The 19,361-nt window shown below is 35.0% G+C and overlaps 1 protein-coding gene and 1 non-coding gene across 8 annotated transcripts; one reads left to right on the forward strand and one right to left on the reverse strand.

Moving 5' to 3' along the window:
• The first annotated feature begins 9,725 nt into the window (after positions 1–9,725).
• TRNAT-AGU (transfer RNA threonine (anticodon AGU)) lies at positions 9,726–9,799 on the forward strand. The gene has a single exon. It is a non-coding gene; the product is annotated as a tRNA-Thr (tRNA).
• Positions 9,800–10,372: 573 nt separating this feature from the next.
• On the reverse strand, positions 10,373–19,361 carry LOC130823618 (eukaryotic translation initiation factor 4G-like). 7 transcript variants are annotated; one of them, XM_057688305.1, is made up of 11 exons: positions 19,171–19,313; positions 18,762–19,005; positions 18,262–18,380; positions 17,768–17,914; positions 17,577–17,644; positions 17,426–17,482; positions 15,761–16,945; positions 15,052–15,667; positions 12,657–14,964; positions 11,234–11,428; positions 10,373–10,973 (listed from the first exon to the last, which is right to left on the reverse strand). In XM_057688305.1, exons 2-11 carry the CDS (start codon positions 18,941–18,943, stop codon positions 10,646–10,648), a joined length of 5,205 nt encoding a protein of 1,734 aa, XP_057544288.1. In that variant the 5' UTR covers positions 18,944–19,005; positions 19,171–19,313; the 3' UTR covers positions 10,373–10,645. The 7 variants fall into 7 exon arrangements, with proteins under 7 accessions (XP_057544288.1, XP_057544287.1, XP_057544283.1 ...); XM_057688304.1 differs by having other exon boundaries at positions 12,657–15,667; positions 17,768–17,911; positions 19,311–19,361; XM_057688300.1 differs by having other exon boundaries at positions 12,657–15,667; positions 19,311–19,361.

A 19,361-nucleotide genomic window follows, 5' to 3' on the forward strand; every position in this document is an offset into this window, starting at 1 on the left:
AGGGGTGGCGAACTTTAAGGATTGAGTTTTTTTATTGGTAAATGGCATACGTTTTAAAAAAACATGTCTATCACATCATAAAAATAAATTAACGAGAAAATTGAGATAAATATAAATTTCTTAATTTCCATAAGTTAGCACATTATTCTAATGCATGTAAAAATAAATTTTTAGTTTAACAATAAACCAGGAAGTTCATTACCTGATATAAATACACACGTTCATACTTCATTCAGCCTAAATCTACTTAAAAACTCATCAGTTCTTCCTTCTTTCACATACACTCTGACAAAAAAAAATAAAAGTTCCTTGGATTATTATCTAGCAATTATCTCCCATCAACAAAAACTTTTTCAAGGTGGGAATTGATAAATACTTAGAAAATAAAAAAATGTGAGAAAGCATATGAGTCACTTACACAGGCAAACTGGATCAGTTTAAATTACGGTATTATAATGAGACTGTCTCGTGTAAGTTTTGTGTAATTTATTTATTATTCTTGTAATTATTTTTGATTGATCCTAATCTTTTAGAATTAAGGTTTTGTCGTTATTTTTGTTGTTCTGATTTGATTTTTTATTAAGTTTTAAAATCGTTAAATTTAATTTTTATAATGGATTTTTTATATGGTAAATATACACAATCGGTCTTGTATGAGACCGTTTTATAATGAGACGACCTCAGAACAAAAAACTCATAAACTAAAATTTAATAAGATTTTCACTAATTCTTTATCGAGGCCGTATCACCGTGAGACGACCTCAATTGGGTCAGTCCAAATTCATTTAAAATAAAACTGCTTCTTATACAAGTGTAAATTCAGATTTTATTATTTTTTTAATGTTTTTTTTGGTAATAGATAGCTTGTATGGACCCGTCTCACAGTGAGATAGTCTCATATAAGACTTGCTATAAGATTTATACATTCTTTTAACTGTTTAACTTTTTGTTTCTATTTTATTATTTGATGGGTTAATACATTTGATTTAAAAAACAAATTTTATGAAGTTTTTTTTTGTCAAATAATTAGTTAAATCAAGTGAACTTTTCATATGTGGAGGTATTAATGCCTGCTATTATGTGAAGATCTTATCAAATAATTAGTTAAATTATGTGATCAAATTATTAGTTAAATTATATGAAAAATTTGGATAATGAAATAACTATTTGCACGCATATCATGTTTGTTTGAGGGAGGGTAAAACTTACATGTGATTCACTAAATGGCATTTGAATAATCTAACACAAATAATTTGCATAGGCAAATTTAATTCTTTTTATTAATATGTGACAGAAAATTATGTTCTGCCTAATTTTCACTAGCTCGGCCTCTTAATTCTTGATTATCTCTAGCTCGACTTATTCCATATCCAAGAATAGATAATTCTATTATATCAAGAATTATAAACATAAACTAAATAATATTATCAATATATCTTAATCAATTCGAGATATTACGCGATGTTATTGAGTGTCGTTAATGCCTGTGACAAAGATCATCTCATTAAGCTCGCTCTTTCGAGAGATAGAAAAAAAATCCCAAACAACTTATCTTACTTTCGTGTGATTACCGCATAAGTTTTTTTGACATTAAATAAGTTTAAGAATTAGGTATGATTTTTAATTGATCCATATAAAATCATGCTCAATTTATCACTTATTGAGCTCTTTCATGAGATGAAAAAAAGATCAAAAGCAAAATTCAAAAAAAATATTTAATGAGACCAAATAAAAAGACTAAACAAAAATAATGCATATCTTTAAAAAAAGAAAAAATAGGAAATTCGTTAAACATGATATAAATGTTTCATTAACTTAGCCTAAATCTATTAAATTAAAGCTTATTAATTCCAACTATTATAAAATTTAGTGCAATGAAATTATTAGTATAAAGATATATAATTATTATAATTTTAAGAAAATATTATAATATCGTTATCAAATTGAAATTTTCATTTATATATATTATAAATAATAATAATAATAATAATAATAATAATAATTTTATTATTATTATTAATTTAAATATAATTATACTATACTAAATTCGATGACAGATATAATATACTTTGAAGTTTTCATATTTTTATGCTATGTAATAGAATAAAATCAACTATAACTTATTTAATTTATTAAATATAGCAATTAACCATTTTGAATATTACATGTGGCAAATCTTTGTAAAGAAATCTTTTTAGTTAATTGTTAAACAATTGGATAATTCCATGTGGCAAATCTTTTTAAGAATATCACAATACTAATTTTAGCAAAATTCGAAAAATTAGAAGTATTTAATGGGTCCAAATCGAAAGCCCAAATAAAAAAATATATTTTTTTTGAAAAAAAAAATATAGGGTTAAAAATATATATTTTTAATTAATTTAATTAGGCTTAATTAGCCCAAATCTGTTTAAAGATATACCTATTATTTTTATTTAGAATAAATAAATATCCAAAAATTAAAAAAAAATAAAAAACAATTTAAATTTACACTATAAGAGGAAAGTTCGTTATTATTTAAACCTAATTAATAATAATCCAATGTTAAAATTTTTATATTTATAAAACAAAAACCTAGTACAAAAACTATATAAAGTTCATTAGTTCTTCCTTCTTATACATACACTCTCAAGTCTCAAAAAATAAATAAAAGTTCCTTAGATTATCAAGCTATTTACAAAGATGTTTCCAGAAGTAATCCCCCATCAACAACAACTTCTTAAGACTCAAATTATGATGGAGAATTTAAACTTGTACAACAATAATCATGAAGGTTTTTTTTATTTTTCCTTTTTTTATTTATTGTTCTAGTAATATTTCGGATCGACCCCAATCTCTTAGGATTAAGCTAGGTTTTGTTGTTATTGCTGTTATTCCAATTTGATTCTTCATTAAGTTTATAAGTTATTAGATTTTATTCTTGAGTTCTTTAATGGAAAGTTTGAGTTTAAGCTATCTGGAAATTTGTTTAGAATTAATTAAACCCATTTGAGTGTTTTTTTATTAAATTTCAACTGGAATTTTAAGGGAAAATAAAATTAAATTTTCCGGATTTTTTTAGGATTGCTATAATTTTTCCGATTAATTAGAAACACACTTATTCTTAGCACATCACAATAAAATCAACATCATTGATAATATTTTTAATTACATTCATTTACGGTTCAACTTTTTATTTCTTTTTTATTATTTGATGGGTTTGCTTGTTTACAAATTACAAGAATTCAACAATTAATATATTTGGTTTAAAAAAAAACAAATATTTATGAAGTATTTTGTCAAATAATTAGTTAAATTAAGTGAACTTTTTATATGTGGAGGTATCAATGATGCAATGTATGCTATTATGTAAACATTTTTTGTCAAATAATTAATTAAATTATGTGATCTAATTATTTGTTAAATTATGTGAATAATTTGAATAATGAAATAACAATTTGCATGCACAACATGTTTGTTTGTATGAGGAAAAGGTTGTGTTGTGTAACACCCTGCCTAAGCGAGGGTGGAACCTTACTTGTGAGCCACTAAATGGCATGCACAAATTTAATTTTTTTTATGATCTTTTATTGATTTGTGACGGGAAAAAGTATATTCTTCCTAATAAGCAGATCAAACATAATCAACGTCCCAGTCATATATCACATGCTTGGCCTATTCCATATCCTGGAACAAATCAGGACAGTATTTGGAATAACTCTCCTTGACCAATTGCTATAAATATAAACCAAATTATATATGAGTGTATCTTAATTGATCCTTATAAAATCATTCTCAATTCAAGATATTACTCAAATGTTTTTGACTGTTCTTAATGCATGTGACAAAGATCAACTCACTGAGCTCCTTCCAAAGATGGAAAAAAATCCAACGCAACTTATCCTAGCTTCTCATGATCACCACGCTTAAGTTATTTATACACTATCCTATTGATTTTGCTAAATTTATACGGGTTACTCAATCCACCTCAATTGAGGCGGGTATGAGGTATTACCAGCTCCATACCCACTCACCTAACTCAATGACCACCCGCTCCGCCCCATAGTCGCCTACCATGTATATACTATGTATTAATTGTTAGAATATATATTAACATATTCTTGAATCTTAAATAGGGATAGAAACGGGTCGGATCTAGACCGGACCCAGACCCGGACCCGAATCTTGGTTTGCAAACCCGGACCCGAATCTTGGTTTGCAAGACCCATATTCAGATCCATAAATACTGCGGATCCAGTATCGGATCCTAGTCCAAAACGGGTCTGACTTGTTTGTTTTTGTATTTTTTTGATCGTGTTGAGATTGCTATAAAGCTATATTCATAGACTAATGATAATAATATATATAATTCCATAATCGATCACCCAAAAAAACATTATACAACTTAAAATTGTCTTGAAAATATCCAACGAACACATTAAAGTTGGATATTAGGAGTAGTGTAATGGGGCACTGGGGCACTGGGGTATTAGGAGTAGTGTACAGTGAGTGAGTGCAATTTTTTGATCGTGCGGTACTGGGGTATTAGGAGTAGTGTAGAATGAGTGAGTGTGCGACTTATTAGTTAGTCAGTGGGGAATGGGGACTAGCATATTCGCATTCAAATTATAATTATGTCGGGTATTTTTCTGAGATCCGGATTTGGATCCGTGAAATTTTGTCGGATCCGACGGGTCTATTTTTAAGGATCCAGATCCGTAAAAACGGATACAGATACAGATCTACGGATTGGTTCCTTGACATGGTAGCAGAAGCCAACGTGACAAGAGATCACGGGTTTGAATCTTAATCACCCCTCATTTAAAGTGTAATATTTAGTGTCTTTACCCATCCACACTTCTAGCCCAATGGGCTCTTATGTGAGGAGACGTGTTAGAGTATATAACATATCCTAGGGCCTCGACCATCAACATAAACTTTTTGGTTAAGGCCCCAAGATATATTATATACTCTAAAACTAATTTATATCAATTTTGTATATTTTTATTAAAAACTTGATAAAAAAATAGGTATAGGTAGTAGGTATGGGTATAGGAGAGGGAATACTGAATATACCGCCCATTTTGCCACCCCTGTTATGAGTAACTTATTTAAGTGACTAATCGGTTTCTTGCTAACAGTGCTCAGATAATTAAGAAGCTAATTCATGTCGCGAGGAAGTTACAAACCATTGGTTGGTTTCCTATTGTTTTTGCTGCTGCAGTTGTGGAGTTAATGAATCACAAAGTTGCAAGGGATGTCGTTCAGACATGTTTTTTGAAATTAGATAAGTTTAAGAATCAGGTATGATCATGTTACAAAATTTTTCCTTAGCATAATAATTATTCATATTACCAGTACAGCATAATAATCAGAAATGTTTTTCGATTTCAGCCTCTGTATGAAGGAGTGGTGAGCAATTGTTAGGCAATAGCCACCGATGTACATGGATGCATCGCGTTTGATCATTGCTTTGATTATATGGATTCCTGCCCAAAACTATTATCTTCTGGCTATGGCGAGGATACTATCACTAGACATTCCCTAGAGAGCGTCTCCTCAACAATATTGTTGTCCATGCTGCACTATTGGCACAAGATCCTTATGGGTATATTTCCTTCGATTTAGATTCTTTTCCATTAGATTATTTCAATGCTAAGTAGAAGGTGTATTATAATCGAAAGCAAAAGAACATTAAATCGTAAGGCTGTTAAATTTTGTGCAGGAACTTTGTTTTGCAGCATGTAGTACCAAGGTGTGCTCAACGTCATCTTGATAAAATTTCAAAATGGATCGAGCATTTGTACGAGATATTGAGTACGACAAAGAGTGGTAGCTATCTGGTTGAGAAACTTCTCGATACTTCCTTTAGGTCGTATACTCGTATGTAGCGAATTACCTTCTACAAAGGGATCGCCTTTGGGTAATTGCACTTGATGAATATGGAAATTATGTCATTCAAAAACTAATCCAAGTAACCAAGGTAATAATATACTTCTTCGGTCTTTCTCAACTTCTTTTTAAATATCGCAAGTTTTAATATTTATCTTTCTTAGCGATTCATCGTTTTGTTTAGGTACACAATACTGATTTGTACCAAAATTTGTGTAAGAAACTGTCTAAAGACATGTTTGCTCTTGAGCATAGTATATTCGGGAAAAATGTAGCCAAGTTGATAAGAGAAATATATAGAGAGCAGACTTTTCCAAGCGAATTTGTTCGCAGACAAAGAAACACGGCAAGAAAGAAGTCACACGAGCAACACTTTTGTTTTTAATGTAGCTCGAGGCCGTAAGTTTTAATTGTTGTTACAGATAACAACATTTCTCCTATCAAGATGTCACTATTTATACCAACTAATAAAAACCAGAAGAAGTATGTTTTATTAGATTGTGAACTTAGAATAGATAGTTTTGATTGTATGCCAATTTATTATGTATAATTTTGTTTGTTTATTTTTTGTTTTTGTTGAAATAAAAGATTGTAGGAAAAACTTTAGTATTTTCCGTGATTCCATCTCAATAAAAATTGCTATATTTTCTGTAGAGTATATACGTTTGTTATGCTTAGAGTGTGTACGAGGACATAAATCAAGTTTCCTTTCGATGTTTTCATTCTTCCCATCGATTCTCGTCTTTATGACTTTGTTCTCTCTATTTATACAAATTGCATAACTCCAACTCGTTAATTAATACAATTTGACTTCAAATCTAGATCATTTCTTAGTCGAATATACAACTTCCTTTATTAGTTGGGGGCACATATTCTTTATGTTGTGTTTTGAAATAAGTATTTCATTTTAAATTATGGATTTCAATTATGAAATCATAAATGAAGAATTTGAGAATGACAAGGTTTGGGTAGTCATTCTCAAATTCTCAACTTTAATTACTTTATAAATGATGGTGGAATTTGATCCAAATCCAAAGTTGAAAATTTTTAATTTGTCAAAAAATAAATTTGAGTCAATTCCAAATTTCTAAATAAAATCATGGTTCCCAAACATGACATTAAGGAATTTCTTCTAAAGTTTCTCTAAGTGATAATTTTCGGTAATCAATTAAAAAATAGATTAAAATTGTAACGAGTTGAAACCAAAATGACCCTTTTTGTTCTTAAAATTAGAAGAATTGAATTCATTTCAATTCATTGCATCATGCCATCCATGAATCATTGTATTTTATCATTAAAAAATAGAATTTATGAATTTTTATGTCAAATTTAAATTATGATTTTTCATCAATTTATATAAAAACATATATTCATGTGGGTTTTTGATTAATTCGTCTCAATATATATTTTTTAATATTAATTTTTATAATTTTTAAAACTCATAATTAAAATTATTAGACTTCGAAATTTGCAATGGAATGTGCTCAAAAAGTGAATGGCAAATAAAATAATTGGTACTCCCTCTGTTCTTTTTTTATCTTTCACATTACTATAACGGGTAGTTTCAAAAGTTCTTCCACTTTAGAATACTTTCTATTTTTAGAAAGTTTTTATCTTACTTTTACCCCTTAAAACCCCCCATTTTCTTTTAATGTACCTTTTTCTTTTATTTATAATTATTGTTTCTCTCATACTTTCAATACAATCATTACTTCACACTACTATTTAATTAAAATAATACCCACTACAACCTCATACTTCCAATAAAATCATTACTTTACACTACTATTTAATTAAAATAATACCCATTACAACTCAAAGATTTTATCTTCCTTAATATGTGTGAAAAACTCAGAGTGAAGATCGAAAAAAAACGGAAGGAGTAACATAAATAATAATATAAAGCTAATAAAGCTAATAATAATAATAATAATAATAATAATAAAAGGGTCGGAAAAGAAGTTTAGGAGCCGCGTTCCCCTTCTCTCTCTAGGCGACCACCACTGCGTGCAATCCTTCACTGGAATTGCACAGCCATGGCCGGCAGGAGTAGAGGACGACCACCCAAGAAGAAGGCGGAGCAACGTGCTAAGCATCCTAGTACAAGTGACCACTCTGATTTATCAGAATCTGATGACTCGAGTAAATTAGAGCGTGGAAACGAAACCCTAACCTACTCGACAACCCAGAAATCGAATCCGTCAATACAAAACGTCCCAGGAAACACCCTATCTGGTTAGATAGAGGTTGTCCAAAGGAATTCAACAAAGAACAAAGAGGTGAGGAGGAATGATATGCTTGAACAGCCGACAACTGCTGCTATTCATGGAGGCCAACCAAAATCAGGTAACGTCCCAATAAAAATCTCAAAAGAGGATTTTTTTAATGAAATTAAGTATTGGGAATCAGCTGTGATATGCTATGTGATTGGGGCTAATCCCCCCCTTCAAGTAATTGAAGGATTTGTCAAAAGGATTTGGAAAAATATGTCCATAGACAAGGTGGGTCTACTAGCTAAAGGAGTCTTCATTGTTCGTATGTCCTCAAATTCAGACAGGGATTTGGCTTATGAAACGAGTGGAATTCTGTTTGACAGAAAACCCTTTGTGGTAAAGCCTCGGACACCTAAGACCTCAACTAGTAAGACAAACCTAACATCAATGCCAATATAGGTAAAACTTCCATCCTTAGAGCTTCAATACTGGAGTGTTTCAACATTGAAGAAAATTGCAAGCTCGTTACGTACCATTCTGCAAGTTGATAACGCAACATCTAAACATGAACGTTTGATGTATGCTAGGGTCTTAATTGAGATGAATGTCTATGGTGAATTTCCAGATGAAATCTACTTCATTAATGAACATGATGAGTTGGTAGCCCAAAAAGTTGTTTATGATTGGAAACCCATCGTATATGGGAAGTGCAAGGAGTTCGGTCACTTGGAAGGAAATGTAGGGCGAGTGAACATCGGAAAAGAACCAACAAACCTACTCCCAAACCTTCAATAGACGGAGTGGGTACAAGTGAGGAAAGCGGGGCAGTGAGGCCTTTGGTGACAGACCATGCGAAGGAAGCTGTTCCCAAACCCCCAAGTCCTATTGGTCAGACACCTGTTCAACATCCCCATACCCGTACCAAGTCCCCAACCCCATTGCCTTCAACTCCAGGTACTACAACCGAGATATTCTCGACAAATGCAGCTGGGGAAATGGTTGTAACCACCATTGAGGTGACCAAAGATCCAAGAATGAGGGGTGATTCCTCAACATCAAAAGGGTAGATTATTTCTTCCTATAAAGCCTATTTTGAAATGGATGCTACTGGTGGATGTCATTGATTGTTGAAATTAGAAGCAGACTTGTACTAATGTAATAGCTAGGTATTGCATTGTATTGAGCGATTTGATGTTTTTTGTAATAGACTCGTATAGGCTAGAATCTAAACTGTATAGGCTATATGATAGCTTACTATTTCTTCTAGTAGATGAGGGAGGGGTTGTTCTAGCCATTAGGAACTTGGTAGAGTTGCGACGCCTAAGCTTTTTATGGAACCTAGGAGGTAAAGCTTGGGCTTTTTCTCACATTTTATAAAATTTATTTTACCAAAAAATAATAATAATAATAATAATAAAAGGCTCGATTGGCTAATTATAACAAGCTTAACCGTTGATATGGTGGGTGTTGTACGGCAATCAAGACATGCAGGCTGTAGCCAACATAATTTGTCCAAAATAATAATAATAATAATAATAATTTGTGACAACAAAAAAAGTTGAACATGCTCTTACCGGTAAGTTGTGAGCATCATAGATTATAAGTTTTGTATAATATAACATACAGCATCTACATCAATAAGCTTTCATAGCTCAGTTGGTTAGAGCACCCGTTTAGTAAGCGGGAGGTCTTGAGTTCAACTCTCAATGAAAGCAATTTTTTTATAAAAAAAATCATCCTCGTCCAATCTATATTTTTAACAAAAAAAAAAACAGTAGTATAATATTTGTTTCGAATTACATATTTATAGCAAATACATAGTATCAAATATAAATCTATTTGGTTAATTTATAAAAAGTAAATAGTAAAAATTAAATAAAATTAATAATATTTCATTCATGCAATTAAACTAGTTTTGCACTATCCTCCCTTGCATATCCATTCTCTAAAATTTAATTACAAAGATAAAAAAACATCTATATTTTATATTGTATTATTTTATATTCTATTATTCAGCTAGCAAGTCTTGCATGAGACCGTTTTACCATAAGACGAACTCATACAAATAGCCCATTAGTAAAAAAAACACAAAAAAACAATGAAAATTGAATTACAATTATATAAAAAGCAGATATTTTTTCAAAATAATTTGGATTGACCCAATTAAAATCGCCTCATGAGACAGTCTCAATAAAAAATTAGTGTTGTTCAGCATATTCAAAAATATAAATCATCAATCACATGCATTAATAATTTGCAACATATAGTTCGGTATTTCAAAATTTAACTACAAACAAACAAGAGAATGTATATAATGCATATAGATACCAAAATTGATCGTCATAAATTGACAAGAAAAAAGGCTAATGCTTAACAAAAATTTGCAATTGCAACTCGCTGACAGAACTAATTCTGCGATATTGCAATTAATATAACCACATTTTACCTTCCTATAAATAGTAAGAAAATTTCACTACTCTCATGATTTTGTTGTGCCTAGAATGACTGACGGTCCACGAAATTTCTAAACACATACATTAATGATTAAATCATCAAAATTGCTAAATAAACATCTCTAATTTACGGGACCTAATCGGCTCTGGAGGTCGAAAATCCTCTAACCGCAGATTGGAGCTAGCTCGAATCTCATTCAGTACAGATTCTCCTTGCTCAGATTTAATCATTTCTAGCACACTGCCGATAATGTCACCTGCCAACCCCGCTTCTAGAAGACTACCATCAACCCCGCCATCATGTACTAACCGACCAACATCTTTCAAGGTTATTACATTTTCAATCACTGTTCGGGCAAATATCTGGCCGAGGAATTCTGGTGCTTTTGGGGCATCAGTAACAGTCTCTTCCAACTCAGTCAATACTGATTTAAACCTGTGAAACAAAGTAAAAACAAAAAGATGAGTTAAACTCATTTAATATGTCAAATTGGTAAGAGCTGGATGGATATCATCATCATCAACATCAACCCAATATCCCGCCCGAAAATAGGGTTTAGGTGAGAGAAGGTGGCAGACAATTCATACCCGTACTCCCTTAAGAGGGAATGTCAGAGGAAAACTGTCAATTTAACCCCCAAAAGGTGACAAGAGCTGGATGGATAGATGTTGACAAATGCACAAATATTTTCTTACCCTTCAACAAGCTGAGCAGGGGTAAATATGCCTTCCCGAGCTCTCGTGAGATCAACAAGTAGCTTAGAAAGCATATCCCGCTCCAAGTCTTTCCTCTCAAAAGAGTCGGTTACCCAAATAGATATGACAGTAGGATAAAATCTTGGCGCATTTAAGTCTCTGATGCATTGTGCAACTTCTTTCTGATCTTTGGCACTGAAAGCAAAGGTCACCATTATTGACAAAGCTATGAAGCCAACTTAACAATCAATGGTATAAACAGTGAAAACAATATCACCGGAGTATCATTAGGAGTTAGGACCATAATCAAGTTTTACAAGTATGTATAATTTTGAAAGCATGAAGCCCAAAAGCAAAAAATCGTGAAACAAGATGGTCAATTACATTACAGCAGTCCCATATTCTAGGGTCTAATTGTCATCGGATATAACATATACATCAAGTCACAATTTCGCAACCTAAAGCCTCTTGAATTCCCGATCCCAACTGACCACACAAGTTCAATGTAAGCAAGGGCAATCAACATAACAAAGTATAACAACTTATGATTTATTTATTTAAAAAACCTACAGCAACAAGAAATTCTGAAGCATGGATGGAGTTAGACGTACAAAATAGTCGATTGGAAAAGGTTTAGTCATTTTAGGTTGGGTCATTCATAGAGGTCATCTCCACATCAAGCCAGCTCGGTCCATCAAGCTTAAAGTTGACCCAAGGAGATAGAATGTAGTCCCATTTACTGATAATACATATGTAGCAAAACGAGTAATAATCTCAAATAACAAAGAGTAGCAAATTCACAAGAATGGAAGAACTAGTGAAGTCACATAGCGCAAAAACAAGGTTGGATTAAAACATATTGTCCGAATTGTAGAGGTTTTCAAATGTACCGAACTGAACCTATGCAGCACGCACATTGCAAAGGTTGTAAAAGAATCACAATTTAAGAAGGTTTAAAGTATATTTCTTAATTATGTCTGATATTTGGCGATACAACAAGTTAACAACCCCATCACCTTGTTACCGCATCAAGGTCAAAGTCCTTTTACACAAAAAACTAGTTGAGATAAAGATATATGATCCGACACCAAACTTTAACACATTCCTTCAAAGTGTAACAAGTTTTTCAGCTCAAGTCAAAACTTGACCAATGTGAAAACTCAAGCACAAGCAAAGCTAACTTGACTACATTGAATATACATATATTCAGCTTGGCCTACCCACTTCCTCCATGATCCAAAACATAACGCCTTGTCAAATATTTCTCCAAAAAAATGGTCAGGGCATCTTTGGCATTGACCGGGACTTCCAGGTCCCTTAAGCAGTCATAAAGTCAATACATACACTTCACCAATACAAGTCATAAAAATCTATTAAACAAACAGCAGCAAAAGGAAATAATATAGTGCAGACAAGTTCTTACCTGTAGTACTCTCTTATAGCTGCAACAGACTTATTCCGTAAGCTCTCCTCAGGCAATTCACCTTCCGAAGCAATAATTTGATCTGGAGCAGCCCGCGGCACAGGTGGAGTTATTGGCCTTGCCAAGTCTGAATTTCGATCAGGGTATCTGGCCTCCCTATTTGCATTCCTAGCAAAGTGATCTTCCCTGGCGCTATACACACCATGCGCTGGCACATTATTGTAACCATTGTAACCACCTGGCGTCCTGCTAGAATCAACATAGGATGGAGCATGGTCCAATAAAGGCGAACTTGACGACGGCGATGGCTGCGCTCTATATACTGTCCCCCTAGCAAGCCCCCCTTGGGGTCCCAAAAATATTGCTTCATCACCTGACTGCCTTGGGGGCAATGGCATGGAAAGGGTACGAGTTCCAAAGATGCTTTTCTCATCTATCCGCCCATCCTGTCCCCCAAACCCATGAACCTGTGAGGGCATACCTCTGAAACCACCACCCTGCCCAATCAGAGAAGTTAGCATAGTTCCCCGAAGAGCAAACTCCACAGGTTTGCCCCTTCTCATTGCAGAATTCATGCTGGGACCACGACTCAAACGACTTACTTGTCCTTGCCTTTCTTGGGCAGCATCACGATGCACTTCCTCTATCTTCTTAGGACCTTCAACTTTCCTTCTCTGTTGCCATTTATTCTTCCTTAAATCAATAGCGTCCTTCAACATGAACCTCAATCTAGAAGACAGCTTCATGTTGTTGGACAACTGACCCATGATGTCAAAATAGGCATCCATATGCTCTTTGGCTTTGGGATGATCAATCATCTCACCAATTGTGCTCATTAATTTGCATAATGCCTCGATATTCTCCTCATCTGGATTTTGATTTGGACCTAGCAGCTTCTTTATACACTCGTGCATTATTCTTTCAGTCAACATCTTCTTTTTGAACAACTCGCCAATTAATCTTATATTTCCCAACATACGTCTCCTAGCTTTGAGTCTCATCTCTTCTCTTACCTCATCGAATTGCTTAGTCTCATCTTCACCTTCATTATCAGCCTTATTCGCTTGTTCTTCTCTTTCTTCCCTCTCAAATTCTTCTTGACACTTGTTCAGCAACAATCGCCTGAAGGTGATCTTCTCGTTGTCAACACTTAATTCTGGCAACCCAGATGCAAGACACTGGCAGAAATTCGCATACATTTCACAAAATGTTGGCTCCATTAAAGCCTTGTCAAAGATCTGAGAGATTACTCCAGTCAGAGTCACAGCATTGTCAATATTGACTTCTTTAACTTGCTCAAACAACTTCTCAAAGTTCTGTGGAGTCAGCTTATTCAGTATACCCTTCAACTTCCTCTGTTTCGCTTCTTCTTCATCAGATATTTTACCAATCTCGTACTTGTTCTCAGCTCTGTGCATCACTTGGGAAGGACCCTGTGGAGCAGAAATTAAACCTCTATTAAAATTTGTAGCTCTCTGCCAACGATCAGCATCAGAGTTATTTCTTTGCAATCCCTGATAACCCGTGGAATGCATCGGACCAGACAGAATCCCTCCAGCTTGTGGAACTGGACCATGCATCCGTGGGCTCTTGAGCACCCCATAATTAGGCCCTGGACCAGCACGAAAACCCATGATATTGCTTGCATAAGCAAGATCTATCCCAGAATCCCTAACCGGACCTGGCTGTTTATTCCACCTGTCAGCATCCATCATCCCACTCCCTCGCCGATCAATTCGGGCGGCTCCTGTTGGCCTATCTATGATTCTTCCAGAGCTACGAGAAACATTAACTTTTTCAGACATTAATACATCAGCTATATCAGAAGTAATTTCAAACCCTTCTGGGAGATCAGTACATTGTACTAAAAATGTAAGGAGGAAATCTCTAGAATACATTTTGATTGCAACCCCATCTTCATCATGAACTGAGCCTCCACTATAACCCATAACTGAGGACTCCAATTTTGGAGTAGGAATTTCAGCAGCATCTTCCCAATCATCAAGCTCAGCTTTACTCTGCTCATTTGTGTCCCTACCAGTACTCTCTTCCGATTTAATATCACCAGATGCCTCTTTTGTGTTAGCTACACAGTTGCTTTCTGTGGCAACACCAATTTCTTTCTTTTCCTCAGGTCCCTTATAAGCCATGTAAAGATCAGCAGTTATCCCCTGAGCATCTGCCTTCTGAAGCAATTCCTTCCGCTTCTTCTTGCCTCGATTCAACTTATTTGATTCCATAGAAGTTTTACTGGAGCCTGACAAAGTACCTGATGAAGAACTTGGCCTTGGGATATCCACGACTTCACCTTCATTCCGTAAACGTGGATCAGTAATATTTGCAAAAACAGAGGTAGCCTCATAGGCTGACATACCAGATTTTGAAACATTGTTACCTTTGGAACTGATGACATCTGTTGCCCCAGACAACGTACTGAAATCTGAGATGCTACAACCATCAGAAATAGCAGATGAATCATCAAGAAGCAAAGAGCTTTCTGTGTTCATTTTATCAGCTTCAATACAAAAATCTCTAAATTCAGCCCCTCTCTTTGAAGCATCAGGTAAACCTTTCACATGACCAACTTTTTTCAATTGGAGATCCTGATCGCTCTCATTGGCAGTGTTGAAAGCAGTTGTAGAATTATCTGAAGGAGGCTCTCTCGGTTCATTTTCCTCTCTTACATTGGCATCCGTAGACTCATTGGTGGTTTTCTCAAGCAAAGGAAGATCATTTTGTTTTGCATTCAGCTCTTTAACTGCTTTATCCGCACCATTATCGGTTTTGGAATTTTCAGATGAATTAGATGTGCTTTCAGCACCAATATTAACACCATCAACACCACTAAATACTGCAGAAGCAATTAGAGGGGATGTTTGGACAGCTTCTGATGTAACGACCTTAGAGACTGATAATATAGAGCTTTTAGTGTCTGTGGATTCATTGACCATAGCCTTTGAAGAACCAGCAAGGTCCTGAGACACTCCGGAATCACATTGCTCCCCAACAACCTGTAGATAAAATGCAAATTAATGCCAATCAAACAAATCCAGATATATATTAATCCAAAAATACTCAATGTCAATGCACAAGAGAGGTATAACCTGGAGTGGTGGTTCAGCATGTCCTTTTTTGCCCAATTGCTTGTCAACATCCCTGACGGACACAGACTTAGTTACAGTTTCCTTCTTTGCAATATTCACTTGCATAATAGCTGATGACTCTCTGGGAATCAAGCCAGGAACAGCAGGTGCTACTGGACTTGAATTCTGTGATGGAATGGAAGCAGCATTGAACTTTATGACCTCCCCAGCAGCTGTTTTCACAATCACAGGGTCTGAAGAAGATTGAGATGAAGGAACCACTGTCTGAGCATCTCTAACATGATCCAAATTGGAAGAGTCAGCAGTGCCATGCAATGAAGCCCCAACTCTGGGAACGGAATAGGTATTAGACACAGATGGGTTCATAAATGGCATAGTAGGGGGTGTCTGACTTACGGAATAGTTAAACCTGGGCGCCTGAGGGCTAGCATTTAACTGTGCACTTGTCAAAGTATGCGAAGATTGGGCAGGAAAAAATGGAAGACCAGTTGGATAAGAGTTAGAATAGTAGCCCATGGGATGTACTCCAGTGTAAGCAGATACTGGTTGGGACTGTGAGGGCCCATTTTGATGCCCTCGTGATGCAGTTAATCCACCATCTCTACTATCTAGTCTTAATTCCTCATGTGTTTCCGGATGAGTTATCTTCACTGTCTTACGTGCACTGTCATATTTTCCAGCCTTCTGTTGATTATACTGAGTAGATATATTTATTCCAACATTCCCTGATTGATGTGGATGCTGTGGTGTAAGCTGAGAGTGGAAAGCCGGATTCTGACCGTGATGCATAATTCCCTGAGTTTGCATAAGCGGATGTTGGACAGCAGACACAAAAACCGGTTGAGGAACTTGGGAAGGATTTCCCATCTGTATTGGCCTTTGAAGCGAAGCAGGAGTCATGCCTTGAGACTGAATTTGACGATTAGGTCCACCAAACTGCAAGGAAACATTTTGCTGATGGGAGGGTAACGGAACAGATAGTCCCGGTGTGGGAAGGGTAGAAGGTTTATGTGCTCGTGTTGGAGATACAAATGTCACTTGCACATTTTTTTTGGACTTAATATAAGTCTCCTGCGCAATAGGATGCTCGGTAACAGAAACATCCTTTCTTGGCAAATCCTGCTTGGGAGCAGATGGTAATGGAATTTCCGGAGCAGGCCTCGAAGCATCACGTCGAGCCTGCAACTGAAGTCGGAAACCAACACTAAACAACAATTCAGGCATGTAACAAATTAACAATAAGCAACTAGACATTTGAACTTTGTAACCACAAAACTTCTGGACAAGATGGAACCTTTATCAATCAAATGTTCAAGCAAAGCTTTGTGAGAAAAAACTTGGATCCTGAATAAATATCCGCTGTTTAGCATTTCCCACGTGGATCACCTGACTTCCTAATCACAGCCTCTCATTTCCCTCCATCCCCAACCCCATGCACAACAAAAAGAAAAAACAAAGTGCTCTGATGATTCAAATAAAACAAAATTAACGAAGGGCACAACATTCAACCCAACCAACATAAGTTGATCGGTATCCCCATTTGATTGTCAAATTGATGATTCAAATCAAAATATAATAAGAACCATTGATGACCATCATGATGGTCATCCGAATGGATGGTTCAACATGATTACACAAGCACAACGAAGACAAGTGACGACATACCTGATTACGCTTTTGCTCATCCAAATTAGGTGGAGCTGAGCTCGTACGAGCAGGTACCTGAAAAGGGAACATTAAACACATTAGAGAAGGGCATGCAGAGAAGACGCAATCTATGCAACCCATGACAAGCAAGAGGCAGGAGAGAACAAACCTGCATGCCAGTCATTAAACTTGGACTTACGGATCCAAATTGCAGAGGAAAATCCTTAGATCCATCACCTAAAGGTTGGAATGTATTTAGAAGAGTCATTATCTCGAGTATAAACGCACTAGATTTATATCATTCACCAAGCCAATAAATAAATTCACGCATAAAATCATTGCTAAGAAACAAGGGTATACCCTTTGATGGGGTAGAGGGCATTGCAGAATCTGAACTCATGGAGGAAGACTGCAAAGAAGGGGCCTTTAGAACTGGCTGGCTGGGTTTTTGAGATGATGTATCAGCTGACTTGGGGATGATAGATGGAGTTGGAGCATTCGAAACTGCTGAAGCATCAAGAGAAACACAATCATTTTCGTAAACCATGTAAATTCAAAAGTTCACATCAAAAAAGTAGTAAGCAAGCAAGCAGAGGGCCTTTCAAAGAGCAATTTCTTATTTACAAAAAGAGAAAAGCAAGAAAAACTCTACACTACCCCCCACAACTCCATTTCATTGCGGGAATTGCATAACATACTAGGAGACTAAGTGCTGCTGTTAATGTTCTGGTCAACAACCATATATACCTTTTATGGGAGAGTGGGGTAGAATATGGAAGAGTAACAGATCAAAGAAAAGGATAAATCAAAAAATTGAAGCAAAATGATTTCGTCTCACAAAAAAATGAACCCACCACGTAATGTTGATTTCTCCGCAGATTGAAAACCAGTAGCAGCATTAAAATTTGAAGTATTGGTTGGTCCTGCATTTCCTCCAGGCTGACCACTTTGAGGATTAACAACCTTCTTATAACTAATCATACAGTTTTCATATAAACGTAAGTAGAGAGTCAGTACCAAGATAACGTTCAGCAACATAAAAATTCTCAAAACTAGACAGAAAGGTAGTAAAACCAAAAAATTACAAAACTAGTATTACTAACAATAATTTTAAAAAAAGCATATCATCACTCAAAAAGGTAGTAAAACGAAAAAATTCAAGCAAACAATTAGATCATTCCCAAACACATTAAAATTTGGGAGTGGAATCATCTTCTAGCCTAGTTCTCAATTACTAATAGTAGTTCCTCTCATTTTTTAAACATCAATAGTTAAATAGCACGCCCTGAAAAATAATACAAACCCTTAAACCACTAAATAAAAAGAAACCTAATTAATAAAAATGACAATTTACCTTCGATTAGAAGAAACATAAGGGTCGGTGGCAGTGGATGTGGCGCCAGCACCACCTCGCCCACGACCACCAAAAAAAGGTCTTTGCTGACCACCAGAGCCAGAGCCAGAACCAGATCGTCCACAACCTGGTTTTCTAAACTGTAACTCGTTCTTATCAAACCTTGACTGATTGAGGGACATATAGACCCTCAAAAACCTTCACCACTATAAAATAAAAAATCGTCTTCTTCTCGGTATAAAATCTGGAATAAGATCACCAAATCACAACTCAATCAAGAATAAAATTAAGCATTAAAATCAACTGTAAAACTGAATTAACAAAGAATCAGGAAAAATTACATGAAATCAATCGATTAAAGAATACAAAAATATTGAAATGCAAATTAGGGTTAGCAGAAGAATATTACAATGTAGTTGGGAAATGGGAAGTAAACATGCATGTGAGTGATGAAGCTAAGAGAAGTAAATTAGTTTTAATTAGGGAGAAAAACCATTAAAAAATACTGCGAAAATCAGACGGAAAAGGGGAGGAGAAGGAAAAGAATACCTAAGGCTGAGAGTCAAGTGTACGCAAATAAAGTGTTTTCTTTGAATAAAA

Source organism: Amaranthus tricolor, chromosome 9 (genome assembly GCF_026212465.1).
Source record: "Amaranthus tricolor cultivar Red isolate AtriRed21 chromosome 9, ASM2621246v1, whole genome shotgun sequence".
Lineage (NCBI taxonomy): Eukaryota > Viridiplantae > Streptophyta > Magnoliopsida > Caryophyllales > Amaranthaceae > Amaranthus > Amaranthus tricolor.